The following is a 22177-nucleotide window of genomic DNA, read 5'->3' as shown; positions in this document are numbered from 1 at the left end:
TTCCGATTAGCTTGATTTTTTCTATTAGGCCGATGCAATTTTTGAATTACTTTTATGTCCAAGGTTATCAAAGTTAGCAAAGGGAGGGCAAAAAATAAATATGCGTTAAAACTTTAATTTTCCTCGATTTTTTTATTTTCTTTTTTGTATTTTTTTTTTGATTAATGCAATCTTACTAAACTCGCCGTTGCTTTTAAACAAGCTCGAATCCTAATGACTTCTAAGAAAAAGTTGTCTGAAATAATAGTGAAAAATAAGTCCCAATAATTGGACGCGGGGGCCTAGTGTGGTTGGTAACGTCTCCGCCAACCACGCTCGACGCCTGAGTTCGAATCCCACCGCCGACATAGGTGTCGATGGTTGTGAGGTGGCGTGATCCACTCACAACCAACCCAACTGGTCTAGATTCAATCCTAGCCGACACCGGGAGATTTTCTGAGGCGAAAAATCTCTGGGATCACGCCTTCCATCGCATGGGGAAGTAAAGCCGTTGGCGCCGGTCCGTTAATAAACGGGTCGTGAGTTAGGGTCCTGGGTGTGGAGTCGCCTCCCTGGGCGTCGGTGATTGGCCACAACAGTGGCGGAACTAGACCGACGGAAAATAAGCGAGAATGAAAAAAAAGTCCCAATAATTGTATAATATATAATCTAATCTCAACACTCGAGCAATACAGATAAAACAAAAATATATGTTTTTTGCATGAAACATGACAGGCTAGGCACTAACTCTAAAAGTTAGTTTGAAACATAAACTTTTTTTCTACGCAAACACGAAACTGAAAAGTAACAATTTACAGTCAAAAATGCATTTTGATGGAAATGTAGGTGAATATTCATCCAAAATTTGTAATCTTTTTGAATTTTTTTCCAGGAAGTCCGAAGAGGACCGCGACCGTGACTTCTCTGCATTTATCCTCGAAATCCTCAACCATCTATCTGTCAATCGAATTTCTCGACACGGAGTCTTAAAATTACTGTAAAGCTTAGACGCATCAAAGGGCTGGGCCTGACGGAATTGCTCTTCTCGTATTCTTGAAGAATACGAAGTTGAAGCCGAAAAATTGAAACACCACATATTGTAACAAACACTCTAGAAAATTTACAGTACAAAAATTTATGATTGTTAGAGGCTTAGGAATGATCCTAGCCAGCAAGCCAACTTTAGCAGAACATTATAACACAATCGTCAGTAAAGTAATTAGGATGCTGCATTTATACCACAATTTTTCAAGATCCGTACATTGTATATAACTTATGTAAGACCTATTGTGCAATTGTAATCTCATATGGAATCCCTATGCTGCCGTACACGAAGAACGCAGGGCTATTAGTTAGCCAAAAAGTCACTATTTCACAACAAAATGGTCACTAAAGCCACTATTCAAGCTTGTTCTTTCCAATGTTTTTTTTCCTGTAAGGACTCATCCTTGCGACCAGAGATTAGATCTATTGTGATATTGCCCAGGTGTTTTCTGTACTCTGCACTTCATATTATTGGCTGTATCACTATTGAATGTAAGTGATACGCTTATCATTCAAATCCGTGCTTGTGTGTAAAGCAGGTATTACACGGAGCAAATATTTACTATTTTTGGTACGGATTTTATTTTGTGCAAATAAAAATCGTACCAAAAATAGCAAATATTCGCTTCGTCTAATACCTGCTTAAGTTTTACCTTTCCGTTTCAAGCTTACGACTCTACTACACCGAGCCTTTGTCCATCCTAACAATATCGCCTAATTACAATTCCCTGGAGAGAACTTTCATACGTTACTCACACCAGTTTTTATAACAGAGGTACTGTAGAATTCAGATTGAAGAAAGAGTGGGAAGCCTGAGAATAAACCCATGCTAAAGTCCTTTGGCAACCAAATGGCCTGATTCTACTAAGATTCGAACCCACGACCACCCGCTTACCAAGGCGGACTCTGTAACATTGCGGCTACGGAGCTCCCCAATGTATTTTTATACAATATTAGTTATTTTTGCTCATTTCAAAATAACTATTATTGTATACAAAATACATTGGAAAGAATGCTTCTCATTTACCAAACATTTGGACAGTTCATTCGTTAGACTTTTTCGTTGACTTTTCCATCATAATAGTTCCCTGCCACGCAATGTTCTCGAACCTCTCATTTGAGTGATCAGTGCAGGGTAGATACGAGTAGACGTCTAAGAGCTGCCATTGTAAAAGCTTATTCTAAAAGATGCCTGCGTCTTTAATCAGTGATGTGCGTGAAATTACGTAACTAGTTCGATTTCCTTGTCGTAAATCGACTGTACTCTCCTATTTTACCTGATTAAAAAGGAGTAAAAAAATCGAAGTTATGGGTCGCATTACATAAGCTTCGACGAGAAACTTTTCTCATTTATTTATTTACTAGCTGATACCCGACCCGCGTTGCTGCGCCATTAAGTTTACGACTACAACCGCATATCTTTCAAATGTACATAATTTCGAACAAATATTAACATTACCATGTTATATCTATAAAGCTGTATGTATTCTGCCCAAAAATATGTATTTCTGAATCATGTTCTCCAATGTTCTAATTTCTATTAAAACTCGAATACATTCGGGAAAATAGCAATAGTCAAAAATGTTAGAAACATGAAGTTACTAAGTTTATTATTTTGGCTAGGAATAGCTGAAGTATTTTTTTTTTGTTCATACAAATTAGCTGAAGTATTGTCCTAAACTTCAACCAAACGTAAACGTAAGCAAATAGAAATTTGTTATTTCGGTTCAAAATAATTTGAAAAGTGTATGTGTTTTACAAATGAAAAAGGTATCCATCCATGTTGTTAACTACCTGAACATCATGCCCTGTAGTGTCCCTGAAAAGATTCAAAAATACATCTGGAGTCGATTTTCGGCCTCTGGATATCTTCCCGGTTTTCGGAAATATTTATATTAGGTGGTATTTGACCATATCTGGCTGTTACTTGAATACTGGGGGTTGCTACCTTGGATTTAAGGAATGGGACCGATTTCTGGACTCTGAACATTATTTTGATTCCGGAAATAACCAAGTTGGCTGATTTTTTTAAAAAAATATCATTTTGAGTGTATTAGTAGAATGACATCAAATATCAAAAAAATGAAATATTTCCATTAAATTATACTATCAACTTTGATAGTAGAATTGAATGGAAATTTTTCATTCTCTCGTTATTTCATATTGACTGGTACTTCGCCATTTTGGTTGTATTCCTTCAACCGGAAATCACAATCTTGGATTTCAAAATGGTGTTTGGATTTGGTTTATGGTCTCCGGTTATCATCTCGATTCTGGAATGACCATTTTCGGCTGATTTCCAGCAATCTGAAGTTGCCACTTAGAATTCGGCGTTTTTCACAAATTCTTTGAATTATAGTCGATAAGATTACGATGGAATATCTTGTATCAATATACAATGGTCTATCTTGTATCAATATAACTTTCACCAATCTTTTTTGGTTGTTTTCCAGAAAGTGGAAATCATCATTTTGGATTTGGCGTCTGGGGTCGATTTCCGACCTCTGGGTATCAACCATATTGGGTGGTTTTCGCTCATTTTCGGAAAGCGGATATCGCCATTTTGGATTTTAAAATGATGCCTGGATCTGATTTCTGATCTCTGGGTATCATAATGATTCCGGAATGACCATTTTTGGCTGTTTACCAACAACTCGACATTGCAATTTCAACAACTCGATGTTGCAATTTAAGTTGCCACTTCGGAATGAAAATGTCGTCAGGGGTCAATTTTTGGCCCAGTGCATCATTTCGATTACAAAAATCCCAATTTTAGGTAGTCATATCTGTAAACCGGAAGTCACCATCTTGGTTTTCAAAACAGCGTCTTGAGTTGATTCCAGGTCTCTTGGCATCATTTCGATTGCAGAAATACCCATATTTGGTGCTGTTCGGTCATTATTGGTTGTTTTTCGGAAACCGGAAGTCGTCTGTGTATGGTCTTTGCAGTCGATTTTCGGCTGCTGGCTATTATTTTGATTCCAAAAATACCGGATGTCGCCATTGTGTTTCTAAATAGCGTCTGGATTATCATCAATATCATTTTGGTTCCAAAAATAACCATAATGGATTATATTTGATGATTTCTGGAACCGGAAGTCGCCGTATTGGATTTTAAAATATCGTCTGGATTTGATCCCTGGTCTTGGTGCTATTCTGGTTTAAGAAATATTTAACCGGAGAACATCATCTTGACATCTTAGGTTGATTTCCGGTATCTAGATATAACCTCGGATTCAGAACTCCCCGCAAAAAAACGCAAAACAGGGGCAAAAAAGAGCATTTCCCGTGCCCTGCACAGAATTACACCATCACAAATCGACTTGTTGACCTATCCTACATAAAAAAATCTATATTCCAGGTTGTTGGCACCAATTAATGCCGCTAGACTGGCAGCCTGAAATATAGTATTTCTCATGTAAAATTGGTCAACGACTCGATTGGTGATGGTATTATTTTGTGCAGGGGAAATAATCGGATAGGAATAAATTGAAATGATGATAGGAATAATGATTCAGCTGCGCCACTAAGATACAAAAAATCAATATCACAGCATTTACCCTTCATTTGAGAACTCAAGTATACAGAATGATACGATGATCGTGTTTGATTTAGGACTATACAAATAACAAATTCGCTATTGCTAACCTCCTCCCTGACCACGCTGATGAGAAAATAAAATTAAAATTAATTGAAACAAATACGCTGCTATATGACTTATGTGTACCGAATTATATGATATTCGATGAGGCGGTTTCAAATTTAATAAAGATTGACAACATTTATCCACTTCCTTCCCCTCTTAAATGACAGAGTAATGTAAATACCACGCATCATACTCAGAAACGCCTGTATATAAATTTTCATGATAAATTTCTCAATATTTTGCATATAGTGCAGATCGAAATACCCCTCCCCTCTTGACTACGCCACTGAGAACAAACAGAAAAGTCTATGTCATAGATACTTTCTTGAGAATTCACTTATACATATTGACACGGTAATCAAGTAAGGTTTTGAAGAGTTTACCCCCCGCCCCCTTGTTACGCTTATGAAATACATTAAATTTAAAGTCGTTGAAATATACCACCCACTATAGCTTCCAAACACCGAATTTAATGATGATCGGCTCAGTGGTTTTAAAATCGTTAAACGGTGATGTCATCACCCCTCCCCCCTTACTACGCGAATGAAATACAGGAATCTCTCAAATGACACAGCAACACCACAGAAATACGCTTCATACCAATCTCTGTGTTTTAAGTTGCACGATTATTGTAGAAAACGTTTGCATGTTTACAGAGTACAAATTGACTCCTCCTTGCCTGCGCTAATGAGATAGAGCGAAACTAATATTTTAAAGTTACTCCCCGTACTCGAAAACCCTTATAAACAAATTTTCACGGTAATCGGTTCAGTAGTTTTTGAGTCTATGGGGAACAGACAGACATTCGCATTTATAGAAATAGATACACCCTCTTCCTTACTACGCCACTGAGATACAGGAAAATCATTGTTATAGAAACATACTTCACTTATACAAATTGGAACGGTGATCAATTTATGTGTTTAGGTGTTTTCAAGTAACAAATATTAGCTCCCCCTCCTTTGCCACGCTTATGGAATGAGTAAAATTCAAATTCATGAAATATATCAGCTACTGTAGATTCTACATACCGAATTTAATACTGATGGGTCCAGCAGTTTCAAAACCATCAAAGGTTGACATGTTAACCCCCTCCGCCCTCTCATCCTTACAACGCCTCTGAGAAACAAAAAAGTCGTCGGACAGTAACGACGCAAGAATACATCTCAGACTCAAAAACATCTGTATATAAGTTTGCACGGTTATCGTAGAGGAAGTTTTCTCGTTCATGAAACACAAATTCACCCCCCTTTGCCTACGCTTATGAGATAGAACAAAACTAATATTTTAGGATTACTCCCTGTGCTCGCAAACCCCTATGAACAAATTTTCACGGTAATCGGTCCAGTAGTTTTTGAGTCTATAGGGAACAGACAGACAGACAGACATTCGCATTTATAGATATAGATTTGTTTGCTTCCAACCAACAGACATATACTGTCCAAATGGTAACTAGACTACTAAACACTAAACATTAATACAACAATTGTCTAAACATAGCAACAACTTTAGAACGAAGCACTTCAACCGACAGATGAAAATCAAACATGGACGAAAGGCCAATGATTGCATTATTGGAGCTATAGTTTGTACAACGAAAAGGTAGATGCACTGCAAGTACCTCGCCAGAGTTCTGGCTGGAGCATTTATATTGATCTGACGAAAAATGTCTGGACAATCAATCTGTGCTGTCAGCATGTTAGACACAGTCATAGCACGAGCAGTTTCACGCCGAACTTGGAGGGTGTCAATATGGAGAAGTTGACAACGATCCTCATAACGAGTGTTCCACATAGGCTGTCTCCATGGCAAGAGGCGAAGAGCGTAGTGGACGAACCGGCACTGGATGCTTCCGATGTGTTGAACAGCGTTGTTGTAGTGTGGTGAACAGACCGTGGAGCAGTATTCGAGCTGCGACGGAACAAGCAAGCAATATAATGCGGTCAGACAACTTATGTCTCTAAAATCACGTGTCATTTTGAAAATTAATCCCAACTGCCTGGATGTTTTAGCGATAATGAAAGAAACATGTTGCTTGAAGGTAAGTTTAACATCGAGAAGTACACCAAGATCTTTGACCACATCGACACGCTGAATCGATTGATTGTTGAGGCTGTAATCGAAAAGTATCGGATGCATTTTTCGAGTGAAAGTTATGACCGAGCATTTGGAGGAGTTCAGCGTCATACGATTAGTTGCACACCAGTTCCCAAATGAATTTGATTGCTACTGAAGAGAGGATGCGTCTGAGGTGTTCACAATTTTGGAAAATAATTTCAAGTCGTTTGCGAATGACAGACGTGGTCCTTGTAACGAATTATTAACGTCGTTGAAATACAGCAGAAAGATCAGTGGTCCCAAGTGACTGCCTTGGGCGACTCAGTTGCAGGGAAGAAATCGAAGAGCTAGTCTTCAATCTTGTCACTGGTTGTTTGAACTGGTAAATAGGATTCCATCCAACTCAATAGACTGCCGCTGGAGACATAGCGTTCCAACTTTGCGACAGCAATCCGATGATTAACTTTATCGAAAGTAGCAGAAAGATCGGTATATATCGCGTCTGTCTTCGACCGTTTGTTGAAGGTCTCGAACACGTAGCTGGTAAAATAAAGTAAATTTGTAACGGTAGAGCGTTTTGGTAGAAAACCGTGCTGATCGTCTGACATGGCGTGCTGACAATGTGAGAAGATAGGCTGTATGATGACCAGCTCAAATAATGTTGATACAGCGCAAAGAGTGCACGGGAAACATATATGCCTGCTTCCAGCCGCTAGGAAAATTACCACTTGCCTTTAACCTCCATCCTAGCTTAAAAGTGTCTTCGGAACAATTGTTTGTATGAATGACCCGCATAATCGCAAATTGTCAAAAAGTATGAAAAGTTTACTATACTAAAAATAAAAAAATAACTTTTTGTGTTAAGAGATAGGAGAATAGTTTATTCAGCAAAGTTGTAGAAGATTCAAATATATGAAACTTTGTTGAACAAATAAAAATCCTATCTCCTTTTGGTACAAAGTTATAAAGTGTATTACATGGAACTTACTTAAAAGTTAGTTTTTTGTACTTGAGCAAGATCGCGCCAAATCACCGATGGATGGTGATTTGAATGAAACTTTGCACACGTATTTGGCTCAGCAAACTAAGCATTTTCCACAGATGGAGCGATTTTTTACACCCATGAGTTACATTTTAAAAGGGCGTATGCCTTTTGGCATAGGTTTTATTCGAAGCATTGTAGCCCAGAAACCGTTGGTTGTATAGAAAAACTGTCTGAGAATGAGTTGTAGGGAATTAAAAATGCACCATAAAAAATACACTGTACAAAAAAATTTTTTTTGACCAAAAAATATTAAAAATAAACATTACATTTCAATTTAAAAAAAAAAGAGTGGATTTTTTTTCTTATTTTTTTTAAAAAAACTTGACGTTAATACGCAACTTTAAAAAAAAAGTCCAGGATGGAGAAATGAAAAATAATTTTTTTATGGAAGATTAATTTTTTTATAAAAATTCTAATTCAAACATTTTTCAAAATATTTGTATTCTGATGATTTTAAAAGATGCAGAGAGTCATTTTGAATCAAAAAGCTCTTGGTAGTAAACATTCTAAACGCATTGGTTTTCGAGTTATTTTAAATTTAAGCTCGATAAATTAATTATATTTCGGAAAATACACGTTTTTCTTAATTTGTCCATAGTTCTCCAGCAAAAACCTTACGTTCGTTGGAATGCTTGATCAAAAATATACAATAAAAAAATACAATAAACTTAGCCTACCTACACGTTCCCCCTTGCCGAATGTTTTATAAAATGTTTGTCGTGCAACACTACCTACTTGTTTACTAATACTAACTGTTTTTAAAGTACGCAACCAATAACTACTAGGTTACTTATAATATCTGTTTTCGTATATAAATACGATTGCACTACTCCAGATGTGTTAGTAACAGTTTGCAATTTGTGAAGATGAATAAAGTGAAAATGGAATACACCAAGCCCAAATGCTGTAAACCCTTTCCTGGTCATCGGTGCTCATCAAGCTTACGCAAATTAAACGAAAACGTTATTGCAAAATTAAAAACATTGAACAGTCAAGCTCATTTTAATACGTCTTTATCAATTTGTGATTCGTTTAGTTATTTGAATGATAGTCAAGCCACCATTCATCCCTTCGTTGTTTACTATTCAGAATCTGGAACACTTAAGAATACCAGCTTCATCATAACATCGGAAGTACTCCATCATGATAATGTTGTGGTTCAGGTGTTCATTGCCAAATTAATGAGTTTTTCGAAAACAACAATAGAGTTGAAAAAAGCGATATTAATGTCTGATGGAGCTGCCACACAATATAAAAATAGAAGAAACTTTGCAAGTTCAAAACAAAATATAACGTCGATGCAGAGTGGCATTTTTTTTCGACTTTTCATGTTAAAGGCCCATGCGATGCAATTGGTGGCATATTAAAACGAATGGCAGGAAATGTAAGTTTAGCTATAGAACATGAACATCCCATTACAAGCGCAAAAGAATTGTATGATTGGTCTAATCAGAAAAGTAATAAAAATTCATCATATATGTCATTTAGTTGGGTATAATATGAAGAATATAAACAAGGAGTAACAGAATGGAGCGATATTTTCAAAAAATCTATAATAAAAGCTGCCACACAAAAGTATTACTCTTTTGTTTCGATTTCAGAAAATAAGATACAAACGAAGCTGTTTTCAAAAGATGACGAATCATTTACTTATGATATATGCAATATGAGGTGAAACTAGTTCTGTAAAGTATCTATGTCATGAAAAAATTTGTTCTTAAGATAATAAAACTCGAAAATAAATATTTGATTCTTATATATATTTATATCACTTAAAACATTTAACTCTTTTCTTGAGAACCGTTCGCCCAATCGTTTTGTTGTCAAAGAAAGAATTGTATATTTTTGATCAAGCATTCCAATGAACGTATGGTTTTTGCTGGAGAACCATGGACAAATTAAGAAAAACGTGTATTTTCCCAAATAATTATAATTTTTCGAGCTTAAATTTAAAATAACTCGAAAACCAATGCCTTTAGAATGTTAACTACCAAGAGCTTTTTGATTTAAAATAACTCTCTGCATCTTTTAAAATCATCAGTATACAAATATTTTGAAAAATGTTTAAATTAGTTTTTTCATAAAAAAATTAATCTACCTTAAAAAAGTTATTTTTTATTTCTCCATCCTGGACTTTTTTTTTAAAGTTGCGTATTAACGTCAAGTTTCTTCTAAAAAAAAAATAAGAAAAAAATTCAACTCTTTTTTTTAAATTGAAATTTAATGTTTATTTTTAATTTTTTTTGGTCAAAAAAAATTTTTTTTGTACAGTGTTTTTTTTATGATGCATTTTTAATTCCCTACAACTCATTCTCAGACAGTTTTTCTATACAACCAACGGTTTCTGGGCTACAATGCTTCGAATAAAACCTATGCCAAAAGGCATACGCCCTTTTAGAATGTAACTCATAGGTGTAGAAAATCTCTGCACCTGTGAAAAATGCTCAGTTTGCTAAGCCAAATACGTGTGCAAAGTTTCATTCAAATCATAAATGGTCGATTAAATTTTCGCGTATTTCCAGGCGATTTGAAATGATTCTGCTCACTTAACTTTTGTTAGTTACATTTTACACGAAAGTATTGTTCAGAGGAATTGTTAGAGCACACAAAACACACATTTTTGCCAAAGATCATATATCTCCAGGACTTTTCCTCACAAAGTTATATCATATTTTAGCTTATTTTTTCGATAACTTCAAGAACGTATAGGTTAAAAAGGGGCAAGTGGAATCATGATGTTAATACTTTTCCTTGAAGCTAAGCCGAAGTACTATAAACTCCTTAAGGTTCCATTTGTCGCAATCCACCCATATTAGAGTACGGCGAGCATATGTTACAGTCGGTTTTCATATATCCAAAATACTAATTTTTTTGTGTTAAGAGATAGAGGAATGGTTTATTCGCAAAGTTTTAGAACGTGCAAAAATATGAATCTTTGCTGAACAAACAAAATTCCTATCTATAGCACATTTCAGCATATTTTTTCGATAACTTTAACAACGTATAGAATAAAGCTTAGGTGGATTGGGACAGATGAAACTTATGACAGTTCTTAGAACTCGAGCTAAACTTCGAGAAAAAGTATTACCATCGTGATTCTACTTGCCCCTTTTTACTTTATACGTTCTTAAAGTTATCGAAAAAATAAGCTGAAATCTGCTATAACTTTGTAAGGAAAAGTCCTGGAGATTTGTGGCCTTTAACAAAAACGTGTGTTTTGTATGCCCAAACGCTTCTTTAGAACGACATTTTCTTGTAAAATGTAGCTAACAAAAGTTAAGTGCAAAAAAATAGCTTTTAAGTAACTTTTATAGAAAACACTCTGTAACTCTGTACCCAATGAAGATAGGAGTTTTGTCTGTTCAGCAAAGATTCATATTTTTGTACGTTCTAAAACTTTGCCGAATAAACTATTCCTCTATCCCCTAACACAAAAAAGTTAGTATTTTGGATATATGAAAACCTACTGTAACATATGCTCGCCGTACTCTAAAATGAGTGAATTGGGACAAATGGAACCTTAAGGATTTTATAGTACTTCAGCTTAACTTCAAGAAAAAGTATTGACATCATGATTCCACTTACCCCTTTTTAACCTATACGTTCTTGAAGTTCTCGAAAAAATAAGCTAAAATATGATATAACTTTGTAAGGAAAAGTCCTGGAGATATATGACCTTTGCCAAAATGTGTGTTTTGTGTGCCCTAACAATTCCTCTGAACAATACTTTCGTGTAAAATGCAACTAACAAAAGTAAAGTACAAAAAACTAACTTTTAAGTAATTTCCATGTAAAATACTTTAAAACTTTGTACCGGAAAAAGATAGGATTTTCATTTGTTCAACAAAGTTTCATATTTTTGAATCTTCTACATTTTTGCTGAATAAACTATTCTTCTATCTCTTAGCACAAAAAAGTTAATTTTTTTATTTTTGCCTTATTGGACCACTGTGGCAATGATAAGCGAAACAGATGTGACAGGGACACAAGAAGAGGTAAAATACAGCTTTTTAGCAAAGTGGCAAGAATTCCATCGGGTCCAGGAGAGCACGAGTGTTTAAGCTTCCGAGCGGCGGTAAGAATTGCATTGTCGTCGAAGTAAATAGATGCGATGCAACTGTTCCTAGTAGGAACATTGTTTCCGGCTTCAGAAATTTGCTGTGATAAGTGAATCACTGGAGAAAACTGAAGAAAATTTGCTCGCTAATAAGTTGCAAATGCACCAGCATTGCCAGCAGTCTCGTTGGCTGACACCATAATCGACGGTAATCCTGATTCCTTGCGTTGTTCGCTGACGAAATTCCAAATTTTTTTGGGATCGGATTTAGGTTTATCTTCGATACGCCGTCGGTGCACAGAAAAAATATTTCGGCTTAGTGTTTTGTAAGAGTTGTTAATCCGGCGAAAGTGATACGATATTTAGAAAATTTCCTAAATGCAGCGTTTTTTTACTTTTTTAATCAACGCAACTCCGGGGTTTGCCAGGGTAGTTTATTCGTATTGTTGAGACCGTTTTGGGGCAAATTGTTCAATTAATCTTGAGATTATGGAGCAAAATTTGGATACAGCTATGTCGACGGTTCATGAGAAATGATACTCCAATCAAAGTTATCAATGGCTCGAATCATCTCACTGTAATTTGCTTTTCGAAAATCGTAGCGACTCAGGCAAGTAATTTCCTGATATTCGCTGCTGTTTTTAGTTTCAAGAGCGAGAGTGAGGGCCAGATGTTGTGGTACGACTTTAACTAGGCGTGCAAGGGCGTAGGTTAATAGAGGGGCGATGTCGCGGCAACTAATGAAACACAGGTCGAGACAACGTTCGTTTTCGTTAGTATTGTCATTGATTTGCTGGAGTGTGGCTGTGCAGAAGCCATCAACCAATGCTAGGGGACAAGAATTGAACGTGGAGTGAGCCAAATCAGGGTAAAGAAAGCCGTCGTGTGATGGGCGCCTGCATAGATTTGGAAAGGTAAACTCACCGATGATAATTATTTCTTTGTCACGAATTTTATCAGGTGGAAGATAAATGACGCAGATAAAAACATTTCTATCGACACCCACTACTGTTCAAGATTATTCCAGCTTCTAGAATAGATTGTCAACAAATGCTGAAATCACGTCTAGAGCATTACGTTGTGATCCGGGAATGAAGCTACGATGAAACACTGACCCACAAGCTCCGCAGCAAGCAACTTTGTTTATTCCTTTAACACCTGAACTGCATTTTTTGCAAACAGAATCCATGGCTGGTTAAAAACAGGAACGGCGCAATAACAACACTGGAACCCAGGTACAATAGCCAGCGTTTGCAGTAGGCAGTCGAATCGATTTAATTGCTCTAACTCAAAAATGTTCAGCGTAATAAACAAATTATCACTACACAGCTATACTAAGCACGGCAAAAAAGCAGTATGTAAAATTATAGTGCGATAAAACATTGGAATTTGTGTATTAAACGATTATTTTAACGCAGTGGAAATATAACTGATTCGTCAGTTTTCGAGCAGAGTTGCCAAAAGAAAACACATGGACATGTCGAGTTGATTCGACTTATGCCTTGTTCAGACTACGCCGCATATCACCTGATATCGCCAGGTGATATCGGATATCACCTCGGGTGTTCACACTACAGTCAGATGATATGGTTTGACACTTGCTTTGGTAATTTAAAAGAGAAGGAAACAAAAACAAGTCAAGGCAAAAACAAGACAACAAGAGCGATGTAATTAGGTTAGAGATGTCAGCTAGTTGGCGCGCACCAACGCGAACTCTCATATGCAATTGTCAAAATGTGCAGGATGAAAAGAGCAAAATATATCCTTCCTTCTTTTTCGCATGCAACATGAAGTTCGAAATTTGTAGGGTTGCGTCAAATGTCTTTTGGTCGTGATACCAATTGCTGCAAATCTGGTTTTTATTGGTTTTCGAACATGATATCCGCGATATCATGTAGCCGAGGACAAGGATGGAAAAAATCGTGTCGCATAACAATCATTCAAGTATCATTTCTGAACTTGCTATTCATAAGCTTTCAATCCCAGCAAACCATCGCTATTAAAAGTTACACATTCTCACGCATGCAAAAGACAACTTATAGCAAAGTAATATACGGTAGCTACCTTTGATGATTTTGTTTCAGTATTGCCCGCTTTAGGTGGAGCTAGCAACATATAGCGAGTGTTTCACGAAAGAATCGTTAACGATTGCACTCGAGCGATCGCAACGATTCTTTCAAATATTGGTTGCTTGCAGGCGTAATTCGGCTACTCCACGTCGTGTTTTCACCGTGATATACCGCGATGTTTCCTAGTGATTTCAAATATCACATGCTAAAGCACCATGCTACCATTTCCGTAAGCATTGATGATTGATGATTGCTCCGGTAAGCAAACAGTTGAACGCAATCTAACGTTCATTTAGATTCATAATTTTGTATCACTGGCGATAAAAGCTCAAAGATTCTCGCGATACCGTTGAATGCAAGTGAACTTGGATACAATAAATACTATTGTATTTGTATTATTCAGTCTCCTTCTATGGTATTCGGAACTTTTATAAGCGAAAAACAATCAGCAGCGGAGTTTTTCTATGGAAAACTTGTACGCGAGTGGAAACAATTGAACGATACCTGATGAATCAAAGAACACATTTGCATGGAATATTGCTAGTGAGTGAAAATTTCCATGCATGGCTGAAGTGATATCCGATGACAGCTCGATTGTATGGGATATCAGGTAATATGGATGGTGATATGGCCTCGATAGCATGAATCGCCTGATATCAGGGGATATGCGGTGTAGTGTGAACGGGGTATTACGTAATATGGCTTTATAATCAGCATCCTCATGTTCGGGCCTCAATTCGCTGGATACTGGACAAGTGAACTTTTTTTTTATTGTTTCTCTTTTTTTAAGGAGATTTTCAGCCTTCGGCTGGTTCATCTCCGGGATCCCCGGAAGGGAGTTTCCCTGATTGTTATACATAATTGTTACAAATAGTACATTCGGAAAAAATGAAAGATTTTTCGTGTTCACTGTCGGAGTTTGTTCTTGTCTGAGTTATTTCATTTTCAGTTGCCTGTCTAGGTACTGTCGATGAAATGCTTGACGTCTTGTTTGTCATCGTGTCAGATTTGAGTATATATACCGATGAAACTTAATAGTGTAGCTTCCGTTGATGGATCGTTCGCCAGGGCATCTCTAATACTGTCCGGGATTCCATGGAAATCTCGGGTGCTTTGAAAACAGGGACAGTTTATAACCATGTGTTCCACCGTCATTGTAGCATTACAAGTGTCGCATCTTTTTCTCTACCCATATTATGGGTAAAACGCGTATGTCCTGATCGTGGGCGGGATAAAACGCGTTGGTTGCGCCAGTTCGAAACACCCACCCATTTGGTGGTTTCGCCTTTTACTTTACGGGTGAAAAGTGTCGTTTTACTTGACCATTCTGCAGACCAGAAAGAACGAAGAGCACATTTAACAAATTTTTTGGCGTCGTGTCCTGGGATGTATTTAGTTGCCAGCATGCCGGAACGGCCAAAAACCGCAAGATGGCCGGCCGCAGTGTTGCCTTGGATTCCACAGTGGCCCGGGATCCAAACAAAAACTGTATTCTGGGGGGCCCACTTTTGCACTGCTTGTATCCATGGGTGTTTTGATGTCGGTGATTCCAATGCAGCGAGGGCACTAGCGGAGTCGGACAGAATACATAAAGGTTTGTTAGCTGGTGTGGTGGCCGCGTAAAATATTGCTGCGGTTTCGGCCGAGAAGATCGAACATTGATCTGGTAGACGAGAAAAAAACGCTGCAAGTCTGATCGGCAATTCCGAAACCTACCCTGTTTGCAGTCTTGGAACCGTCAGTGAACCGGTGGTGAAAATCTTGATATTGCTTTCCCAGTAATTCCGCAACGTGTAAGTGCATGGCGCGAGAATTATCTCCTGCTCGAAATTTGTTACTAATGGAACGATCGATTTTCAGAGCGAGCGCATTCCATCTCCTAGTTCCAGTGGATGCATGCCACCGGAAGGATCTCTAGATGGGTGAGGGAGCTGAGAACTCTATTCCCCTCTTTGAGGCCTGAATTCGACTAGTGTTTGCACATCAGAGTCATTAGCCACTGGGCTGGTCTTTAGTGTTTCTTCGAGAGCGTTAACTTTCCTGTCCTTAACAACAAGTTTCTTGATTACTTGTTTCAGCCTCAATTCCAGAGTTTCAATCGTCTTATATTTACTACCTTTGGTCAGACCGGCGAGGGACTTGCTGCCAGTGGCCGTTTCAAAGATCCTTCTCGCTGCGGGATACGAGATTCCCTTGTCCACCTGAATCCGCTGAATGGCGTCTTCTTGTTGATATACCGGGCAATTGCGACTAGAGATTGAGTGCAGGTTTGTTAAGCATCTGGGGCAGAAAGCGATTGCAGTACAAGGGGAGTTTTCCACAATAGCGTGCTTCTGGGCACAGTGACCACAAGTAGAAGTTGGTTGCTGGTATTGCAGTTTTGTATGTCCGAAAGTGTAGCATTTGAAACACAGCATTGGGGCAGGGTAGTAAGGACGAGTTTTGCATCGGAGGTATCCGATATCAATGTGCTTAGGGATCCGTGTCCCCTCGATTGTGAGAATGATTGTTGCGGTGGGTTCCCTTTCGTTTCCGGGGCCGGTTTGTCTCGTGATCTGGCGAATACTTTCGACTTTTTGTTGTTTTAGATTTGATATGACAACTTCATCTTTTACCTGTGCGATTTCCTGGCAACTTATCACGCAGCGAACGGTGTTGAGATTTGCATGTTTGGTAATTTGAATCTTTGTTCCATCATCTAATTGGTTCCTAGAGAGCAAGCGTTCCACTTGCCATTTAGATCTAACCTTGAGAGCATAGGTTTTACCTCTAGCCTCGGGAATAGCACCGTCAATTTTACCCTTAATCCACCCTTCGATCGATGAGCGGATCATGATTGGGTTTGATGGTAATTTTCCATCTTCGAGAGCTGATTGAAGTTTTAATACCACCAGTTCGCCATGGAGTCCATTAGGATCCATGTAGGACGGTAACGTTGCGCCGGTGTACGAACTATCCAAATATTGAGATATTCCTCCCCCACCTGAATCAGGCAGAGGTGGAAACATCCCGCCCAGCTTCATCGCTGGCACGGGGTCAAGTAGTGATATAGGTTGTCAGCAGTTTTTTTTCCCGATAGCCGCTCAGATGAATTACAACCGATAAAGCGGACCGAAGGGATTCGCTCTACGAGAGAGCACTCACGGTAGAGAGACGAAGACTTGTATGCAAGTGACGCGCACTGCAATGGCTGCCGAAAAGATAGCGTCTTTGTGATCTGCCTGATTAGAACGAACGAATCTTTCCAAAAATATCACTCCATTTAGATCACTGGTTATAAACACTTTCACTTTTAGGAGGTCAGCAGTCGAGCCCTGAAATGAAATTAGTGAACCGATCGGATATATATGCCCGATTTCACGCGCGGCGACGTAAGACGTGGTTCGTTTAGACGAACCATGTTTTTCACAGGTTTTTCTTTCAAAACTAATTGAATTTTGAATGTCTTCACTTATTTTTGTTTGATATCATAAACTAAAACAAAAAGCATCATTTCTTCAAAAAAAGTGCACTTGATAGAAAAAAAATGCGAAAAATTAAAAATAAGCTGATGCATTCGTTTAGACGCACCTCAAGTCAACGTAGTAAAAGCTCAAATTTTCTGAGTCAATCAGTTGGCTAATACTTTGTAGCTCCTCCCTTACTAATAATAACTACAAATACTCTTCTGGGCATTGAATTGACAAGTTTATGAAGAGTATTTACAGATATTTGTTGCCAGCATGAACGTATGCATGATTAAGGGTCGTTTACTGTGTTGAACTGGCATTCATTGGCGTAAACTCTTGCAGCTAAAATACTCCAGTGGTTCCTGATCTTGTTGCAATCCGGACTACATGCTGGTCCATCAAGTACGGTGATGTCTTTTATAAAAACCAGGCCTTGGTTTATCGGCAAAAATGAATAGTATCGTTTTCTTGCTGATATACAATAGGTTCATCCATATAAACCTCCAAGTAGGGAACCAAAACGTCTTTCAGAAGCTCGCAGTAGTTGCTGGAATACGTTTTGGTGGTGACCCAGCAGATAGGAAGCTTTTCGTCATAAGAAAATCTTTCTCATACCTTAACCTTTCCTCCACCAAAATTTCGCTTAGCTCGAGGGACATTAAATTTCACCAAATCGATCCAGTAGTGACTGTCACAGGCCATTTTTCATCAGGAAAAACATAACCTCGATGGCCCTGACTGTTACAGCCAATACTGGCAAGATTTGGTGGAATTGAATGTCACTTGACCCAAGTGAAATTTTGGAGAAGGAAGAACTAGTGGTATGGAGAGGATTTTCATATGACGAGAAGCTTCCTACCTGCTGGACCACCACCATAATCAATTCAAGCAGCTACTGTAAGCTTCTGGAAGACGTTCTGGTTCTGTATTTGGTGGCTACTATGTACACGCAAAACTTTTCCTAATTACTTTAGAAGCAATAGCGCAAAATTACCTTTTAGGTAACAAATCCATTACTAAAAAAGCAATAAAATTCTTCCCCAGTCAAGAAACAACACATACTGTCATATATTTAGCACGTGTTATGAGATTACGACTATCTAATAATGGTCGTTTCAACCACATGCAACGTTTTTTCTGCCGAAAAATGCTCCCTTTCCACCTCAAGTCAAAAAAAAATCACACACCGTCGCATAAGTTGCACATGTTACAAGTTTTTTCAATCTCCAATTCATCCGGTGGGCGTGTATTAGTTCGCTCGTTGTATGCATACGGAGTAGCGAAAAAATATGACAAGAGCTGCCAAGCAACATTTTCCCCGTCATAGAGTATGCAAACGTTGATGATTTCAAAGACTTGAAATGCGCTTTAAAATGACATCACGATCTGTAAACTGCGTCAGAGAAAAATAAAAACATTCGCTTTCTTGCAAGCTATCTACAGCACATAATCATTGGTTCATGGAAACTCATTTGGACCTGTTTGAATATACAAAACTCGTGCCCATTCAGAACAATATTCGCAACTTCGGCAACTCTGGTCAGACAGTATTACATATTTCCATTTCAAGTAAACACTGGGGGACGAAACGAAAGTGTTTCTAATTGGACATTTGAGGTTGACGGTTGAGATTCTGATTATGTGTGGATGAAGGGAGACAAAAATGAACCAGATCGTTGCATCAATACAAATGCAGCGAGTGAAGTCTTGCCAACACATGCATTGCGGTGCTTGGCTGTATGTTCTCCTGCAGAAACACATACAAGCGTGTGGCCGTCATAATTTTTATTACTTTTTGTTTGTTACTTTTTGTGTATAATGCGCAGTCATAAGACTCAAAAAGTAATAAAAAATTGCCCAAAAGTAATAAAAAATTCCCCGTTTGCGTTGGGTGTATGAACCGGTTGTAATTCAGCAAGACAACGCTTCAAGTCATGTTTCCCAACAAACCAAGGCCTGGTTTTCTGAAAATGACATCGCCGTACTTGTTTGACCAGCATGTAGTCCGGATTGCAACCCGATCAGGAACCTCTGGGGTATCTTAGCTGCAAGAGTTTACGCAAATGAACACCAGTTCAACATAGTAAACGACCTTAAATCATGCATACGTTCATGCTGGCAACAAATCTCTGTAAATACTCCCCATAACCTTGTCAATTCAATGCCCAGAAGAGTATTTGTAGTTATTATTTGTAAGGGAGGAGCTACAAAGTATTAGCCAACTGATTGACTCAGAAAATTTGAGCTTTTACTACGTTGACTTGAGGAGCGTCTAAACGAATGCATCAGCTTATTTTTAATTTTTCACATTTTTTTATTCTATCAAGTGCACTTTTTTGAAGAAACGATGCTGTTTGTTTTAGTTTATGACAACAAACAAAATTAAGTGATGACATTCAAAATTCAATTAGTTTTGAAAGAAATACCTATGAAAAACATGGTGCGTCTAAACGAACGCATATCACTGTATAATGAGATGACGTCCGACCGCGACAAATCGAAATGACGACTGAAGTGAACATTTTAAATATAATAATAAATTAGTTCTATTGATTTCATAATCCGCACATTATAACAACCATTTCAATGTGAAATAATGGTGAAGATTTTACTTCGAGTTTATGTTTCAAAAACATATTTCAGATGAAATATAGTCTATTCAAGGTTGGACGATGAATTTTAAAGCTCTATATTAATGAATTTATGGTCACTTTTTGATCAGTATTCAAATGAAAAAAGTCACTAAAGTCACTATGTATTTAGCTATTTCGGAAATTAATCCCATTATTCTTTTAATTACTAAACTATGTTTAATCAGCTTCTTTTTGGCTTTTTGACATTTGATGTCTCATGCTATGAAGTCGACTTAATTTTTATAGTAAAAAATCTAAACTTTCCTTCGGCACCAAAACTATTCCTTCTTATTTAAACGCTGGAACGCTTAGCCCAAATCTGATGACTCAGTGTTCCAAAATTAACCATACTCTGCTTAACAAACAGTTTTTCATTGCTGAAAATATTTTACATCATGTGATTCTACGATGCACAATTTATGAAATTAATTTTAAGGCTGGTGATCTAGTGATAGCCGAACAAATGTTGTTATTCACCGGCAAAAATTTGCAACCCTAATTTAAAAATGAAAACAAATATTTTCGCAACTCTTTCCGATGAAAGGGCCAAAACCTGAATCCGGTTGGACTTACTTTAAGTGTGTGAAGCATTTGACAACATTGTACAATATTAAAACTAATTTCTGTGGACATAAATAAACTCCACGAATTCAGAATGCATGATTGCAATGTGTCTGAGCGCAATTTTAGCAGTTTAACATTATCTACAGGGATCAGCCGGTTTCTTCGCTCATCAAAAGCAAACAGTAGTATTCCCCGACAAAAGTGAAATTCGTATGATTTTTGTTTTCCGAAAGGCTTCCGAAAATGTAGCAAGCAAAACAAACAATGATAGCGACAGCAGTGAAAACAGCTCATGGAAGTCAATTGCTCGGTCAGAAATAATATTTATGGCCGCTCTCTCGTCATAATCGAAAGTAATGAACAGCACAACGGTAGCGAAGAGAAACTTTTTGTATATATCCCTAGCCAAATCAATAATAACCTCGCGGCAAACGCAATGCGCACGTTTCCCGGCGCAAGCGGGTATCAGCCCAGCAGCTAAAGCATGGGAGACGTGGGCAAGGAAAAAAATACACTCACGTTGCCTGAGTTCAGCCATTGCAGCCGATTATCGTTGAAGAGAGTCAAGCTGAAGATCGAAAGGGTACTTACTCGCATACTTCGAAGACGACCTGCTGCAGTAGATCGGGGAACTTTTGCACGATCGTTACCGGCTGACCGGAAGTGAGACTCACGCCGTACATCGGAGCAGTGGTGTTGTAGCGGGTTTTGCACAGCCGGGACGGTGTATCGCTGCGGCATTGCGGTGTACTATCCACGGAGCGACCTTCGAAAAGCGGAAAAAGGAAGAATAGTTAGATTTTCGAACAATACGATTGAGTGGAAATTGATTTCTTATTTGGGATCAATATAGATGATCGATATTGCGAGCACGTTTCCGAACGCTACCGATTGCTGTACGCAACGGAAACGCAAATGAGAAATGTTATAATCAGTATTGTGGGGGTACGCCAAGTTTCTGTGGCTGATACAATGTTTCAGTTTGTAATTTTTTTCTATTGAATGCCATAACCTATACGCCTCTTGACTGATTGAAATGAGCGGGTAACTGGAATTTATTACTTTGATGTGGAAAGTGAAATCCATCTTATCCATCCATATAGCGCCAAATAGAGATATAATGGATAAAATGAAATTTGATTATTTCTATAGCCTTTGTGATTCTATCAACCATTTACCATATGAAAACTGAGGTTACCTAATAAAATCAGATAGCTAATATGTAACATATATATGCGTATCAATTCAATAAAGTTCAATAAAAAATGCCCGGTTCGTTTTAGCTATATTCTAGGTTATATATTCTGAGATAAATTGAAACGAGAATCCATGTTTTCTTAAACATAAAACTAGCGAGTTCAACTTTCTCAAAAATAATAATCATGACATCAGCCTAAAAAGCCTTTGAAATGCAGAATTGGTACCAATTTTCAAAAAGGTTGCTCAATTTTTCACTACAAATAATAAATATTTTAACGAGAGTACACAAACATCAGACATGTATAACAAATTTCAAATTGGGTACCGGCTCTATTACCGTCAGGTTTGTCCTATTATAGTTTCTTTATTAAAGTCATAAAGAACTAATATTTTGCAGGAAGATGCTCTGGAATGTGAAGAACCATCATGCAAG

General features: G+C 37.8%; 1 protein-coding gene across 1 annotated transcript in view; it reads right to left on the bottom strand.

Moving 5' to 3' along the window:
* The window catches only part of LOC129725282 (uncharacterized), a 67810-nt gene that overhangs the window by 6746 nt on the left and 38887 nt on the right, over window positions 1-22177 (bottom strand). The window contains exon 3 of the mRNA XM_055680900.1: window positions 21136-21310. Within this exon, the coding sequence (XP_055536875.1) occupies window positions 21136-21310 (175 nt within the window). The remainder of the gene's footprint in view (window positions 1-21135; window positions 21311-22177) is intronic.

Source organism: Wyeomyia smithii, chromosome 2, assembly GCF_029784165.1.
Source record: "Wyeomyia smithii strain HCP4-BCI-WySm-NY-G18 chromosome 2, ASM2978416v1, whole genome shotgun sequence".
Lineage (NCBI taxonomy): Eukaryota > Metazoa > Arthropoda > Insecta > Diptera > Culicidae > Wyeomyia > Wyeomyia smithii.
The sequence above is the reverse complement of the archived record's forward strand: the minus strand, read 5'-3'. Positions and strand labels throughout refer to the sequence as shown.